The sequence below is a fragment of the Elephantulus edwardii genome, unplaced genomic scaffold (assembly GCF_000299155.1).
Source record: "Elephantulus edwardii isolate Elephantulus edwardi_28Jun2011 unplaced genomic scaffold, EleEdw1.0 scaffold00304, whole genome shotgun sequence".
Lineage (NCBI taxonomy): Eukaryota > Metazoa > Chordata > Mammalia > Macroscelidea > Macroscelididae > Elephantulus > Elephantulus edwardii.
Window position 1 is genome coordinate 471,494 of NW_006400054.1, and position 15,587 is coordinate 487,080.

At 50.1% G+C, this 15,587-nt stretch overlaps 1 protein-coding gene across 1 annotated transcript in view; it reads left to right on the forward strand.

Moving 5' to 3' along the window:
- GPR133 (G protein-coupled receptor 133) overlaps positions 1–15,587 on the forward strand; it is a 99,473-nt gene that overhangs the window by 9,776 nt on the left and 74,110 nt on the right. The window contains exons 3-7 of the mRNA XM_006900996.1: positions 2,820–2,903; positions 4,373–4,468; positions 6,907–7,029; positions 10,173–10,352; positions 14,201–14,455. Coding sequence (XP_006901058.1) covers positions 2,820–2,903; positions 4,373–4,468; positions 6,907–7,029; positions 10,173–10,352; positions 14,201–14,455 — 738 coding nt within the window. The remainder of the gene's footprint in view (positions 1–2,819; positions 2,904–4,372; positions 4,469–6,906; positions 7,030–10,172; positions 10,353–14,200; positions 14,456–15,587) is intronic.

The following is a 15,587-nucleotide window of genomic DNA, read 5'->3' on the forward strand; positions in this document are numbered from 1 at the left end:
CTCCCTCTCCCTCTCCCTCTCCCTCTTTCTCTTCCTCTCTTGCCCTGTCTCTATCTCTCTCTCTGTCCTGATCTCCCTCTCTGTCTCTTGCTTCCTTTCTGTTTCTTGCTCCCTCTCTATCTCCTTCTTTTTGTCTCTATCTCCCTCTCTGTCTCTAGCTCTGTGGTGTCTTTCCACCTCCCTCCTTCCCTGTTTTTGTGTTTCTTTCTGTGTGTCTGTGTCTCCCTACCTCACCGTCTCTTTTCCTATCTCTTCTCTCTCTGTCTGTGTGTTTCTGTCTGTCTGTCTTTCTACCTATCTACTGTCCCTCTCCCACCACCTCCCGTGTCTCTCTCTGTTCTCTCTCTCCCCCCTCCCTCCCTCCTTCTCTTTCTCTCTCTCTTTCTGAGTTTCTGTCTGTCCATCTGTCTCTCCCTTCCTCCTGTACACCCTCCCTCACCTTCCCCTCCTAGAACATGTACTTTGCCTAGGAGTTTCCCAGTAGATGCCTCCCCTCCCCCAACTTCCTCTTCTTCTTCCATGGATGCTGTGACTTCAAGGGTGCCCTGTGCCAGCCAGCCCATGGCTGGCTCTCAGCCCCACACCGGTGTGGTGGTGGATGTGTGATATTTATGGAGTCAGCCTCCTGTACCCACACAGAGTTGTTTTATCTCCCGCTCCGTGAGGATCCTGGACCGCTCCCAAGCTTTTGTTCTTAGATGCTTTATCTTTATTGGTTGTGTTTGTACATAAGGGAAAAAAAACACCAAAAAACCCAACTAAATCTCTCCCACTATTTCCAGCACTAGCGCTGGGATACAGAGAAGCTGATGGTTTTGTTTTGAATTTTGCACACGTCTCCTTCAGAATTCTTACATTGTTTTTAATAGTTTTCCCATCTGGATTCTCTTCTTGTTAGTAACATTTCTCCCTTCAGTTATCAAGGTCTGTGTCACTTGAAAATGCTAACCGAGCATCTCCTCTTTTAAATGACGTTCCACCTGATTCTCTCTCTTGTCTCATCATGCCTGATCTCATCTCTTAAATAACAGGGAAGAATAGTGGGGTAAAGAGATTTCCCTCTTTCCCCAACACCAAGAAACCTGCTTTTCCATGTTTTCTTACAAAGTGGATACTCACTGTATCCCGTTTAGAGGAATCTAGTCAGAGTTGGCATATAGAGCCTGGGTGACACACTGGTAAGAAGCTCTGCTGCCATCAGAAAGGCACATGGTTCGAATCCACCAGCTGCTCCAAGGGAGAAAGTTGTACCATCTCCTCCCATGTGACTGGCTGCCTCCGAAAACCTGCTGAAGAGTCAGCTCTGAGTCAGTTCCGTTTCAATAGTGAACAACGGTAACAGTTGGCATCCCTGGTGGTGTAGTGGGTTAAGTGTTGGGCTACTGAACAGAAAGCTGCTAATTTGAACCCACCATCCACTTCCTTAGAATGTCTGGAATACAGACACGGTTTAATCCAGCCATCTCACTATAAGATACTGTTGTCATTTGTGCCATTGAGTTGGAACCAACTCGTAGCTGACCCTCCAAAGGTATTTTCAGAGCCTGTAAATCACATGGAGGAGATTGTCTTTCTCCTGAGGAGCAGCTGGTAGATTTGAACCATGTGCGTTTAGATTGACAGCACAACTGCCACTAAGCCCCCAAAACTCTCTCACTACAAGAGATCTAGCCCCCTAAAATAAGATCTATGATGCAAACTTACACCCCCCACCCCCATGTTTATTGTGCATTATTTACATTAGCAAAGAGTTGGAAACAATCTAAGCATCCATCAACAGATCAAGGGCTAATGAAACTGTGGTACATTCACACAGTAGAGTACTATGCAACACTATTGCACAATGTGGGTGAACCTAGAACAGATCACACTAAGTGACAGATGTCAGCCACGTAAGGACAATTATGGTATAAGACCACTATTACAAAAAGCTGAAGGAAGATTCGAGGAAGCTGGAAGTGTAGTCTGTAAGAGAGCTGAAAGATGAAAGGCCAGGCCTCTGTGGCACTTCCAGGAGGATGCACAATCTCCCGTGCAGCCATCGCCCCTGAAAACCTGCTGGATTGCTTGCTCACAGTCAGGTCCAACTCTGAAGAAGTTGACACACAGATGGAATCAGTCTTTGGGAGGTTAACAGGGATAAGAAGAAGAGGGAAGTAAATATTCATAAATGGATAACTTGAAGGAAAGCTACCATATAATGAGTTTGATTGTTTTGTTGTTGTTGAGTTGGGACTGACTCCTAGCTGACTCTCCTCCAGGTTCTCAGAGAATATAAATTATGTAAAAGGAAACCTTCTGTCTTTCTCCTGTGGAGTAGCTGGTGGATTTGAACTGCCTGCCTTTGTATTGGCAGCACAACTCCTTACCACTCGGCCGCTAGAGCATTTGCTTAGCTATTGCACATAATGAATTATATTATCCAGTTGTAATTAATGTTGTAAAACAAAATGTCTATGAATAAGTGAATGAAAATCCAATATGGTTTGTAGAGTCCCACACAGAAAAGAAAGATTTAAAGTCCTGGAAATCCTAAAGGGGGCGCTATGACTCAGTGGCAGTGGCTTTGAGTTTGCCCCTATTTGCAATGTTTTATCTTTTTAAGAGAATTTTTTTTTCTTATCAATCGCAATGTTTAGGACATTTTAAAAAAAAAAAACAGGCACATGCACTTAACATCATCAGATGCCATTTCAGCATCCCTACAGTCTTGGCTCATTACTGGTCCCTCAATTTGTCACATCCATGGTTTCTGTTTTATTATCTTCACTTCTTTCTTTCCTGAAAGAGCCTGTGACTCTTTGTCCTTTCCCCCCAAGGTTTTGAGGTCTTGGCGTCTGCGTCCCACTACTGGCCACTGGAACACGTTGAAGGGATCCATGAACTTCAGGACACAACTGGAGGTAGAGGCTGGTGGGCGGGCCAAGGGGCCAGCAGGTGCTCAGTGGTGGGGGAGGATGCCATGGGTATGGGGACCAGTGGCTCTCAGGCACCGGGGGGGGGTGTTGTGGACACCAGGAGGAGCGGATGATGCAGCCACTGCATCGGAGACAATGGACACGGATAGCTAAAGGAGGGGCTGTCTCCTCACAGCCATTGCAAATGTTTCCTTAGAACTCTAGATACTTTTATGATCGAGAGGCACAATTTACAGTTCCAATCGTAAGGCTCATTTTTTAAAAAAGAATATATAATCTCATCTTCTTTTCTCCTGGCCTTTATCTTTAAAGACTTTGAAAAGGATCCTTTCACCTGGTGGAAATGAGTTGGTGAAAAAGCTCATTATTTAAAGACACAAATATAAAACAAAATTAAAATTGAGGTGTTATTTCCAGCAAGAACCAGAACCACTGTCAGCATCCGCCTCTTCTTAAGCGACTCTAATGATGGTAAATTAAAGGTGTAGATTGCAACAGGAACTCCCCACAGAACCAGCAACGATGAAAACACTCCATGTTTTAGAGAGGTTTTTCTTTCAAACACGGTAGCCTTTCATGAGAAGATAAAATGACTCCAATGCGACTGCTTTGCAGTGAATTTTGTTCACTCAATGGATTGTCTCCCAGTAAAGCCTTAATATATCTGTGTTTGGGCCGAAACTCCTGAGTGCTCGAGGCCTGGCTGCATTGCCTGTCAGATCTATTCTTCACATTCCGGGGAAATGCTGGCGTCTTTCAATCTGATTACAGGCTTCTTAAGAAAAGAGAAAGTAGAGAATCCATCAGCCTGTTTTGCTACTGGGGACAGCGGAATGGCTCTGGAATCCATTCGTGGTGTGCAACTTTGTTATTTGTCGCTGATTTCTCTGCCATGTTGTGCATCCATCACAATTCATGTCATTGTTTCCACCTGTGTCTCTGTCCCATCAGCTCTGTGACACCATCGCCATCCATCATCTGTCGGCTGTTCTAAGGCTGAGTTCAATTTCATATCTCTCAACTCCAGTATTCACACAGGCAACGTCAGCAGATCAGGCCAATTGTGGGTGACCAGAGGCAGCAGGAGGCAGGCTGTCTGGTTACTGTGGTCCAGAACCATGGAGTTGGCAGTAATGTTGAGTTGAAAATGGGAGATGAGACCAGGAGATGTAAAACCCCAATACGGTCCTGGGGTGGAATGGATGCGAATTCCTGGTGAATTGGGTTGAGAGATCTGCTGTTTCCATGTGTGTTTTTCCATTGTTATGCTCCAGGTTATAGTAATGGCTATAATGCTGAGTGGAGGGCTGGGGAGGTGGGACCAGGAGATGAAAATCCAAGACGGTGCAGGGGTGGAATGGACGCATCCTGGTGAGTTGGGTTGAGAGATCTGCTGTTTCCATGTGTGTTGTGTTTCACTCATTGCTGTGCTTTCTTTTTGTTGTCCTGTCCAGCCTCCCGCGCCCACAACCTCACTGTGTCCTCTTCCCATAACTCCACCTTTGTGTATGCCAATGACCCCGCCTACACTAACTCCTCAGCAACAGTAGGTGAGCACCCCACGTGGGGGTTTGGACTTCTGACCGTGGGGAGCTGCGAGCTGCGGCAATTTCAAAGGCTACCCCAAACTGCTTCTAGACAAATCCACCTTCTCAGCTAGCAAATGAGCAAACAGCCAAGATAAGAACAGGTCCAGGGATTGAAAATCACCCCTTGGGGTTCAGAGTAAAAGGAAGGCTCAGAGGTCACCATCGATTGAAAGGTGTGTCTCGTCTTTCAAGTCCCCGGGACATTCCGAGCCAGCTGCTTCCAGAAGAAAACTGGCCAAAGAGGAGATCTCATCTAAAAATAGCAGTTTAAGTTGTTAAATGAATTCTGCTCTTCGTTGGGGGTTGGGGGTTGGGGGAGAGGAACTGCATGGCCTTACAATGGAAAATTAGAGTTGATTTAAAAATGCTTTATCAAAAGTAGAATTTCTTACAAGCATTGGAGTCAGCAGTTCTGTAGCTGGAATTCTGTGCTCATGTAAATCATTAGAGGCTGTTTTATAAAACACACACCCACAAGAGTCAGGGTTAAGTTATTGTCTTATTTCATATCCTTGGGGCCCTGGTGTTAGCAAATTCCTGCAGCGTGGGGTGAGGGAGGCCCGCCCTGTGTGATCACCCCAGGCCTTTCCCAGCACGACCTCGCCACGCTCTCGAGTGCCAGGCCTTGCTTCCCAAAGCCCTTTTGTTCCCAAGCCAGCAGTCTGCTTCGGGAGTTTCCAAATTCTAACGTGATGACGCAGCTGCTAGTTCCCCATCTCACTAATGAGAGAGGAACGAAATGAAATCAGGTCAGAAACAGCTACGGGCAGTGTCCAGTCGGCCCTGGAGTCTGGTTATCCGGACATGGGCGTGGGGCACCTGGGTCGAACTAGGCTCCAGGAGCCCTCTGTCTATTTGTCCATCTGTGAAAGGCCACGAGGACCCCAAGTGTTTCCCCTCACGGGGGAAGTGTCCAAGGACTTGACCCGGGCTGACAATGCACACCTCACACACCCTGCACCGCAGATAGCCAGTTAGTTACCTCTTGGCCATGTGGTCATATGCTCCCATCCAGGGGACTTTCTGGACACAGCAGTGGATGGAGCTTCTCAGGTAGGGCTCTTGGGAAAAGCAGATTTGCCCCTCTCCTGTGATCCCAGACTGGGTCTTCTGAAACCTCAGGTCCCCATGTCTGCAACTGGAGGCATTAAATGAGAATGCAGAGAGAGTTCAGTTGTTATTTTAGGTCCCCACTTTCACCTGAACCTTTTACTTGGAAGGTTTATCGTGAGAACGGTAGGAGAGTCTCACAGAGGTGGAATCAGAGTTTAGGAGAAAGCATGTGGTCCCCTTTCCGTAACCCACCTACGGGCAAATGGAACTGCTATGACATCAGTTCCCTATTTTTGTCCAAGTGATGCTGGTGTTCTATGTTTTGGTTATTTGTTGTTGGGTTTTTTAATTCTTTTTTGCCAACCATGCCCTCCTCCTTGATCCACCCCATGTTTCTGTAAGCATATTATACTAATGCTTCATATGCTGCAGTGAAAAATTGGTATAGTATGTTTACAAAAATACCTGGGGCTTTGAGTTGGCAAAAACATACACCATGCACATTATTTTAACATATACACCACACATTATTTAACCATGTACATGCACATTATTTAAACATATGTTGTTGTTGATTGCCTTCAAGTTGAGCACGACTCATGGCGACCCTATCAACAAAAGGCCTGAAGCCCCTCTACAGCTATCGACATTTATCAAAGTTCATATAACATGTACCGTGCACGTTATTTGCGTAAAAAAGTGTACTGCTATGAAGGTGATTCCGACCCACAGTGACCCTCCACCAGGTATCCAAGGCTGTCAACCTTTATGGGAAGACACTGCTCATTTTTCGTCCACCGAGTGGCTGGTAGATTCAAACCGGTGATCTTTTGATTATCAGTCTGTTATGTACTATGCCATCAAAATACCTAAAAAAATGCAGTCACCGTAGTTTATTAATTATGTATAATTAGTGAAACAGAGGACTGTATTATTAACATATAGCTAATATAGATTATGGGTGTGATGAACTTAGCACTTAACAAGCTTGGCTGCTAACCAAAAGTTCACTGGTTTGAACCCGTCACTTGGTTTTCAGGAGAAGGTGAGGCGGTCTGTTTGTGTAAAGGTGTGCCGCCTTGGAGATGCTCTGGTCTCCTCTGTCCTACAAGGGCCACCTTGAACCAGAATCAAGCGGAGGGCATGAGGCTTGGGGGTGATGATAATGTTTGCACATCATTTCAGATAAATAGATTGTATATTCTAAGCTTGCTGTGAGTTGTGACTGTTATCACAAGCGTAACCAGCAGTCAGGGCTGTAACAGGCAAGGCTGCGGGTGAGGCCGCACTGTGTGTGTTTCCTCTCCCACGCTGGCAGCCACGTGACTTTGTGCCTCTTGTCGCAGACATCGTGGAAGGCAAGGTGAACAAAGGCATTTACCTCCGGGAGGAGAAGGGTGTCACACTCCTCTACTATGGAAGCTACAAGAACTCCTGCATCAGCAGCCCCGCCCAGTGTGGCCCAGAAGGTGAGCATGGCTGGTGCTGTCGGGGCTTCCAGGAGGGCAGGCGAGGGGCTTCCAGGGAGGGGGTCTCAGAGTGTGAGTCGGGGCAGGGCTGAGGGGGAGGATGTGGCCACTGGAACACCACTGACTCCATGAAGGAAGAATGGGAAAGAGTCAGACAGAAGGGGAACATCAAAACACAGTGGTCTCGGTTATCTGGTGCTGCCAGTCAAGAAAAACCACAAGGGGGGGGGGGGCTTTCGCAGACAGAGAAAAAGTGAGCTCGCTGATGGTGTGGAGGCTGGGAGTCCAGATCCAGGCGTCACTTCGGGGGAGAGGCCTTCGCCTCTGTCAGTTCTAGGGGAAGATCCTTGTTACCTTTCAGCATCTGTGGGCCTGGCATTCCTTGGAGGGCTCCTGTGTCTTGACATAAATTTCCCCTGGTTTTAGAAGGTTCTCAGAGCAGAAGCCCAGGGTCTCTGGGGCAGGCCCTGCCCCTAGCTCTTTTTTTCTTGGTGGTAGGAGGGTCCTAGAATCTCTGCTTGCTTGTCTAATCCTTTTAATATCTTAGAAGAGATGGATTCAAGATATAAGCCAGTTGTGTAGATTGTAATAGTATATATGAGTCTGTGTGTGCGCGCCTGTGTTTGCGTGTGTGAGCAGTTACTTGCCCTCTAGCTCCTGAACTTGAGACAAGGCCGTCTCTGGAAATGCTGAGCATTTGCTGAGAAGTCTGCCTCACAAAGTGCCTCCCATTCCCTTGTTACTGTGTTGTTGTTGTTGAGTGTCATCAAGTCTGAACCATCCCATAGGTGACCCTCCAGCCGATTTTCAGAGGCTGTCAGTCACACAGGAGGAGATTGCCCATCTTTCTCCTGCAGAGTGGCTGGTAGATTCAAACCTCATGGCTTGGGGATTGCAGCACAGCTTCTTACCACTAGGCTGCCATAGCATCCTGGTTAAACTTTCCAAAAAAGGTGAGGAGTGGGGACGGTGAGCTTTCTCTGTGGGTGTCTCCCGTCCCACCACTGGCTTGTGTGTGTGTGTGTGTGTGACTGCCATCCGCTTCCTGCAGGTCCTTTGTGAGAGGGGTAGAACTGTCAGTGTTTACAACCTGACAGGAAAAAAAAATCACACTCCCCGAGTGGTCTCTGTAGGAACGCAAGGCATTGAGAGATGCACTAGCTCTTTCCCTCATGCCTGGAGCCAGCTGGGACTTCTCAGCGGAGGCCAGAGCTGAGATCAATCTCCGTTTGTTCTGAGTGAGCCTCAGGCGGCATCCACACTCTGTGCTCTGCGTCCCTCTGAGTGGCGGTGGTACCATGCTGGCCTTGACAGCTCCCTTCCTGGGAGGCTGGCCTTCCGTGCTGGCCTTCACCGCTGAGACCCTGGAAGCCGTGGATAATGACACTGTTTGGGACCTGGCAAGCTGCTCCCATAGAGACCACAGCCCTGGACACCCTGTGGGGCAGTTCTGTCCTGTCCCATGAGGCTGCCATGAGTTGGAATTAACTGGACAGCTCTCAACAACTGTGACACCTTTCCTTAGCTGTCCTCCATCTGCAGGCAGCCGACTACTGTCCTGGCAGGGTGACACTCTGCCCACTCTAACAGCAAAGGGGACCCCCCCTTCCACACTGACCACAGGCCACCTGTCCACTTCACAGCCACCAGCAGCATCACCCTCGGACCCCAGAACCATTGTTGCTAGTTTCCTCTGGCAGTTGGGGCAGCCAGATGATAGACCGTACCCCATTCCTGGTTTCCCGCACCCCCCCCCCGCCCCCAGTGGCCTGCACGACTGAAGGATGGTCCAGCCCTGCCCCCATCTGTGCTTTCATTTTTCTTTTCTTCCTGGGCAGCAGGCTGGCTGGCCACATGGGACCGTTTGGAATCGAGTGAGCAGCACAGCTCTTGGCAACAGTGTCTTCCACGGATCCCGCAGGAGCTGGTTTCATAACAAACATTGTGCAATGTGCTGTGCTCACTCCTGAGGGGGCGTGGGGGGAGCTGAGGTTCGTCCTGTACTCTGAACCCCCCCTGAACTCAGGGAGGGGACTTATAGGGGCTGGGGCTTTTCCTGGACTCTGAGACCCCAGAACTCAGGGAAGGGGGCATGGAGGAAGCCGGGGCTCATCTTGGACTCTGAGCCCTGGATCTCAGGGAGATAGATATGGTGGTGGCTGGGGTTTGTCCTGGATTTTGCAACCTCAGAACTTGGAAAAGGGGCATGGCATGACCTTGGCCTCAGAGCCTCCTGCCCTGCTGCCTTTGCCCCAAGATCCAGGGTTTGAGGCCACTATCTTCTCACTGGCTGGGGCCTTGGACAGTCCCTGGGGTCTGTCTGAAGTCCCACTCGCTCCTTGTGGTGACATCACAGGACACATGCGAGGGCTCAGGAATGCTCACGTACCCCACGCAGGAGCCCTGGTGGTGTGCTGTGCCCACTGCCGACTGAAAGGTCAACGGTCTGAACCCATCAGCCACTCCGCGTTAGCCAGGGACCATCTGCTGCCACACAGATCTCAACATTGGAGCCCTGTGGGCAAGGGAACATCAACCCCACTCAGGTTTCATACACATGGGGACTGTGTCACCCTACACAGGGCTGTGTCCCTGTGGTTATCACAGGCCCCCATGAACTCTATATAGGCCCACATCCCTGTGGTCATCATAGATCCTCACAGGACCTGTAACATCTGTCCTTGGACATGCTGAGGGTGGTGACATTCAGGCTAGTCTTCTCCACGGGTCTTGTCCTCCAGCCAGTGTCTGTCCCCGATGCAGCCTAGGACCTGCTCAGGGGTGGTAGATAGGTAGGGTGATTCTGATGAGGATAAGAGGAACCTTGGTGGTGTGGTGATCAAAGCGCCAGTGGTTCAAGCCCAGCCGCTGCTCTGTGGAAGGCTGTGACATCCTCACCTCTGGGGCAGGTCTCCTTGGGAAATGATGACAGCCAGCTCACCTGTGGGCGGATCTCCTTGGGAGATGATGACAGCTCACCTGTGGGCAGCTGTCTGTCCTGAAGGGCTTAATGACTGCCATGGGACCATGACCATAACCATGACCAGCGCTGTTTTGAGATGAGAATATTCATCACTTTTACCTTGAGAGCAAAGGGGACTCCTTGGGGTTGTGGTGACTGACCAGTGTCCTCCTCTCCACAGGGGTCACCTTCTCTTTTTTCTGGAAGAAACAAGGAGAGCACTCCAGGCCCACGGCCTCTGCCTACGGGGGACAGGTCATCTCCAACGGGTTCAAGGTCTGCTCCCGAGGCGGCGAGGGCTCTGTGGAGCTGTACACGCGGGAGAACTCCATGACGTGGGCGGCCACCTTCAGTCCCCCAGGTGGGTGCACGCTGACCGTAGGCTCTGCTGGGGGGGGGGGTAAGAGCTCTCATCACTGGGGAGGGGGTGTGTCCACAGGGTCAGTTAGCCAACAGCAACATCTGCCCATGCCCTGCACAGCCTCACCCCCGCCCCCCGCCCCACATCTGAGAGCCGGGGAACTGTGGGAGGTGCTACAGATGTTTATGGGAGCACATGCCTTCATCTTTCTCCCACGAAACAGCTGGTGGATTCAAATTGCCAACCTGTCAGATAGTAGCACAAAGCTTAACCCACAGCGCTATCAGGACACCTTTAATAGCACAGAGCAAACATAAACTCACATGCATCAAGACACCCCAAAATCCCTGTGACCCACTATGTTGTGATAGGAGCTGTGTTGCCATGGTCTGAAACAAACCCCACAAGGCTTCTGAGCTCGGCCTGTGTTTGAACTGACATCCTTGCTCTTTTGCAAGCCGTAGTGGTCCTGGACAGCAGATTTTGCCCCTGCCACATGTCTTTGGATTTCTTGACTGCTAATCTGTCGTGCTGTTGTTGCCTGTCGGTCCAGGGGTGGAGACTTTTGTGTTCTCTTGAAGCAAAAATTGTGAAACTCTGTCTCTCACACTCTGAGTATGTTGTCGGGAAGGGTCTGTCCTGAGGAGGAGGCGTTATGTTTGCAGAGAAGAGGAAGACCCTCAAAAAGACGATCATCACAACAGTGGGACTGTGCGTGGCGGAGAGTGTGGTCCCCGATGGTGCTGGGCCCACATTCTGCTCTCCGGGGCCTCTGTGTGGACTGCCGGTGCCCTCACCTCCACGCGTGAGGACATGCCCAACGTGGAGGTTCGTGGTGGTCTGCACACCTGCTGTCCCCTCGGCCCCCATGACCTCCTCCTCTACACTGGGCTGTCTGCACCTGTGCTCTCTCTTATCACGTTCCTCCAGGCAGGAGGGGTTGTGTAAGAGTCTTATCTCCCTGCCCGTTGGTGCTGGCAACCCAGACTCTGTACTGCACACCTGGGAGGGAGGGTCATGGGCAAGTTTGGGGTGAATGTCAACTGGCCACAGGCAGCCTTCCCAGTCCAGTCCCAGGGAGAATCAGGTCCATTTTTGCCTGTTCTTTGTGGGTTCGTCTTCCTTGGGCAGACGTGTCAAGCTCCAGCACCACCATCATCCTCCAGGCTTGTGTAGGATTTCAGGGCTCCCCAGAGGGTTGTCAGCATTATGAAAAGATTGTGCAACAAGCCTTGAGGTCACTGCTGTGATCCGAGGTGACTGTGGGCTGGGGCAAGGAGTGTCCCCCAGGGCTGCCTGCTTCTTACAGCCGTGACTCTGTCCTCAACACCCTCCTAACACAGACGCTTGTAGAACACAGTGGGACCCCATGTGGGGGAAGCGGCTGTGGAGCCTGGAGGACGACGTTCCTCCTGCTGAGAACCGTTCTCGTGACAGAGAAGAGCAACCGTGCTCTCCCGGGACTCCGGGGCAAATTGGGGGGCTGATTACACCTGCACCGCCATGCCAGCCCACCTCACCTCATGCCCATGACCACAGAGGTCAGCGCTGCTGCTCAGGGCCAATTCCCATCCTGGTGCACTTGCAAGTCAGCCTTGGCTTATTACACTGTGCAGATATTGCATTATTATTTTTTAAAATTTCATTTTAATAATTTTAATGAACATTTACAGAGATTTTGGATTTCCATTCATTCATTGTTGCAATTTTCTCACTGCCCAGCATCCCCCCGACCCCTGTTTGCTCCTTTCTTTGAAAAAGTAAGAGGAAAATTCTTTCTTTGATATACAATGCCCCCGCACCCCTCCCACCACCCAGGTACACTCCACTGTGCAACCTTAATTCTGGACTCTTGTGATAACTATAATACCCTATCATATATTGCTTTTAAATTATTCTCTCCATCTGTTTCAATGCAGTATACATAATTTATCCAGTTTTTCTCACTTATACCCCAACCCTGATATCAGTCCCATTCTGCAACAGTGACACCATGCAATATTTGTCCTTTTGCGACTGAGATATTTCACTCAGCATAATGTCCTCCAGGGTTACCCATTTTGAATAATATTGCATGAGTTCCTTGTTTTTCAATCCAGTGTAGTATTCCATTGTGTGAATATACCACAGCTTCTCTATCCATTCGTTTGTTGATGGGCACTTAGATTGTTTCCAGCTCCTTGCTATTGTAAACAAAGCTGCAATAAACATGGGTGTGCATATATCTGCTTGGATGTCAGTATGGTCTCTTTGGGGTATATTCCCAGTAGTGGAATTGCTGGGTCAAATGATATCTCTATTTGCAACTTTTTGAGAAAGCGCCACACCGCCTTCCACAGTGGTTGTACCATTTTACACTCCCACTAACAGTGAATAAGGGTTCCAGTTTCTCCACAGCCTCGCCAGCATTGGTTGTTTGCTGTTCTGTTAAATTTTACTATTCTTACTGGGGTGAGATGATATCTCATAGTTGTTTTGATTTGCATCTCTCTTAGAGCTAGGGATTTTGAGCATTTCTTCATGTGCTTGTTGGCCATCTGAATGTCTTCTTTGGTGAAGTGTCTGTGCCCATTTTTCAATTGGATTATTTACCTTTATCTTGTTGAGGTGCTCAAGTATTTTCTAAATTCTAGATATAAGTCCCTTATCTGACATGTCATTCCCAAATACTTTTCCCAGTCTGTGGCTTCCCTTTTTACCCTGTTGGAGAAGTTTTTGGATGTGCACAGGGATTTGATTCTCAGAAGGTCCCATTCATCTATTTTTTCTTCTCCTGGCTGTAGATGCATTATTATTTTTTAAAGAAAGGTAGTTTATTCTGGCATGCTGCACAAAAGGGTAAAGAGTGGGAAAATCAGGACAAGCTGGCAGGATGGCCACTCCCGAGACACCAGGTAGTTGCATCCTTCAGAAAGATTTATACAAGTTACAATATTGCAGCTTCCTTGACATCAAGGAGCTAAAGGGGTCCTCAGACATCTGCTTTCTGGTTTCCTCGATAAGCGAGACCCTTTGATAGCTTTTGCATGACTTTTTTAAACACGTGGAGGCTTTGTGACAGCCCTGCGTCCAGGAAGCAGCGGCAGAATGCGTTCCATGCCTGGCTGCGAGCTGAATGGCCCCAGGGGACGAAGAAGGGCCGCCTGCTCTGGTGCGGGGTACAGGTTGGAGGCTGATTGATGAGGGTCTTCTCCCCACGTTGGCAGTAAACCTGGTTTCTATTTGCTCGGCTGTGCACGTGTGTTACTGGGTGTAACTTTGTTTTTGTGTACTTCTGTGTGTGTGTGTTGTTTTGTAGGTATGTTATTTTGTAGGTGTCTTTGTGTGTGTGTGTGTGTGTGAGAGAGAGAGAGAGAGAGAGAGATTTTTGTGTATTTTGGCTGCATCGAGCCATCTCCCCACCCCCCAGCGGCACACGCTCACTTCATGTCCCTGTGTCCCATTTTTGTCGTCCTCACGAGATCTGACATTTCCATTCTGTGATTGCACATGACTTAGACGAAAGGGTAGCCTCAACGTGACTTTTCTCTACCCGGGGAAACCAGGCCATGTGTGTCAATGGCTTGGTCGCGACCCTCTCCATAAGGCAGGAGTCTGGAATGAATGGCAGGGACCCCGAGTCTGTGGGTAGTGTCCCCCACTGTGATGGCTCCCAGAGGGCTTTGCATGTTTCTGAGTGGGTTTGAACTTAGTTATGGTTTCATCTTAAAGTGAAGAGCTTCTAGCTTCTTGCAGGTGCTAAGGAGAAGGGACATGGCTTCTTGTCTTATGGAGTCTCTGGTCCCAGAACTGTGGGTGCAGGGGGTCCACACACACCCACGCTCACACAGTGGTCCCCTCCCTTCCAGGCCCCTACTGGACACATGTGCTGTTCACGTGGAAGTTCAAGGAGGGCCTGAAGGTCTACGTCAACGGGACGCTGAGCACCTCAGACCCCAGCGGGAAGGTGGCTCACACCTACGGGGACTCCAACGCCAACCTGGTCATCGGGACTGAGCAGGACGCGTCCCGGCGCTACGAGAACGGTGCCTTCGACGAGTTCATCATCTGGGAGCGGGCACTGACCCCACACGAGGTGGCCATGTACTTCACGGCAGCCGTCGGTCAGTGCAGGCGGGGCGGGGACAGGGCAGGGGCGGATGAGGTGGGGGATCGGGACAAGGGCTGGGGTGAGGGATGCGAACAGGGCATGAGGCGGCCGTGTACGTCACAGCAGCTGTTGGTCAGTACTGGCGTGTACTTCATGCTTCAGGGTGGACAGAGCTGCCCTGGTGGACCTGGTCCACCCTCTCTGGAGTGTTGAGCAGTATCCTCTGTCACCTCAGGGCTCTGAGGAGGGACTGTCCCCTCTGAAAGGCAAACGAGGGCTTTGGGGCTTTGGGGCTCCAGGACTCCCAGTTCCCTCCATCATCATGCACATGTCCCACATGGGGGGCCTGAGGGAGCCGCTGCACTGAGCCCCCCGAGGTGATGTGGTCATTTCCTCAGGTCACTCGACATTACCCTGAGGGTCTTTCCGAAGCAGACACGGGCATCCCCTAGGCTATGTGCTCCCTGCAAACACCAGGGTGGGAACTGTAGGGGTGAACAGGAAGAAGCTGGCCTCAGCTCTGGGCTCCGAGGCCGCCATCACTGGGGCTTGTCCATGACTGACTGTGTGAGGTCTTGAACCTGCCCACTTGGGCTTGAAGCCCGCTTCAGCTGCCTGGTTTTGTTTAAGCCTCTCTTTGCTTGTTTTTCTCACCCAGATGGGGGTAGAGGCTCAAGGAGTGATGCCAGTTCTCGCTTCCTCCTCAGGCTGTCCGGCCACCCTGCCCATCCTCCGAGGGCAGCCACACTCCACATCTTACCCCACGGGTCTCGAGGCACCTGACCCCTCCTGTTTCAACCTCTCTGTTTACCTGAGATTGGTGGACACTGGCCAAAAGCCATCATTTCACATGGCACCGTGTGTGAGGGGGGCTGAGGACAATTTGGAGAATAAATGGAGAAATGGTTCCGCTTGGGAAAAATCCATGCCACGTCCCGTTAGGGTGATTTATTGGGCCTTTATCTCTCCAACGAGATTCCTACGCGGAACATTGCAGAGCTATTGGCAACGTGTCTGGAGCGAGCACATTTTTCGTTAAGGATGGGCCTGCTGTGTGGGGAGGAACACAGAGGTGTTGTGTCCACTCCTTAACAGAATGATGTCTTTGTTCCAGGGAGGCACGCTGTCCCGTCCCCGACACCACC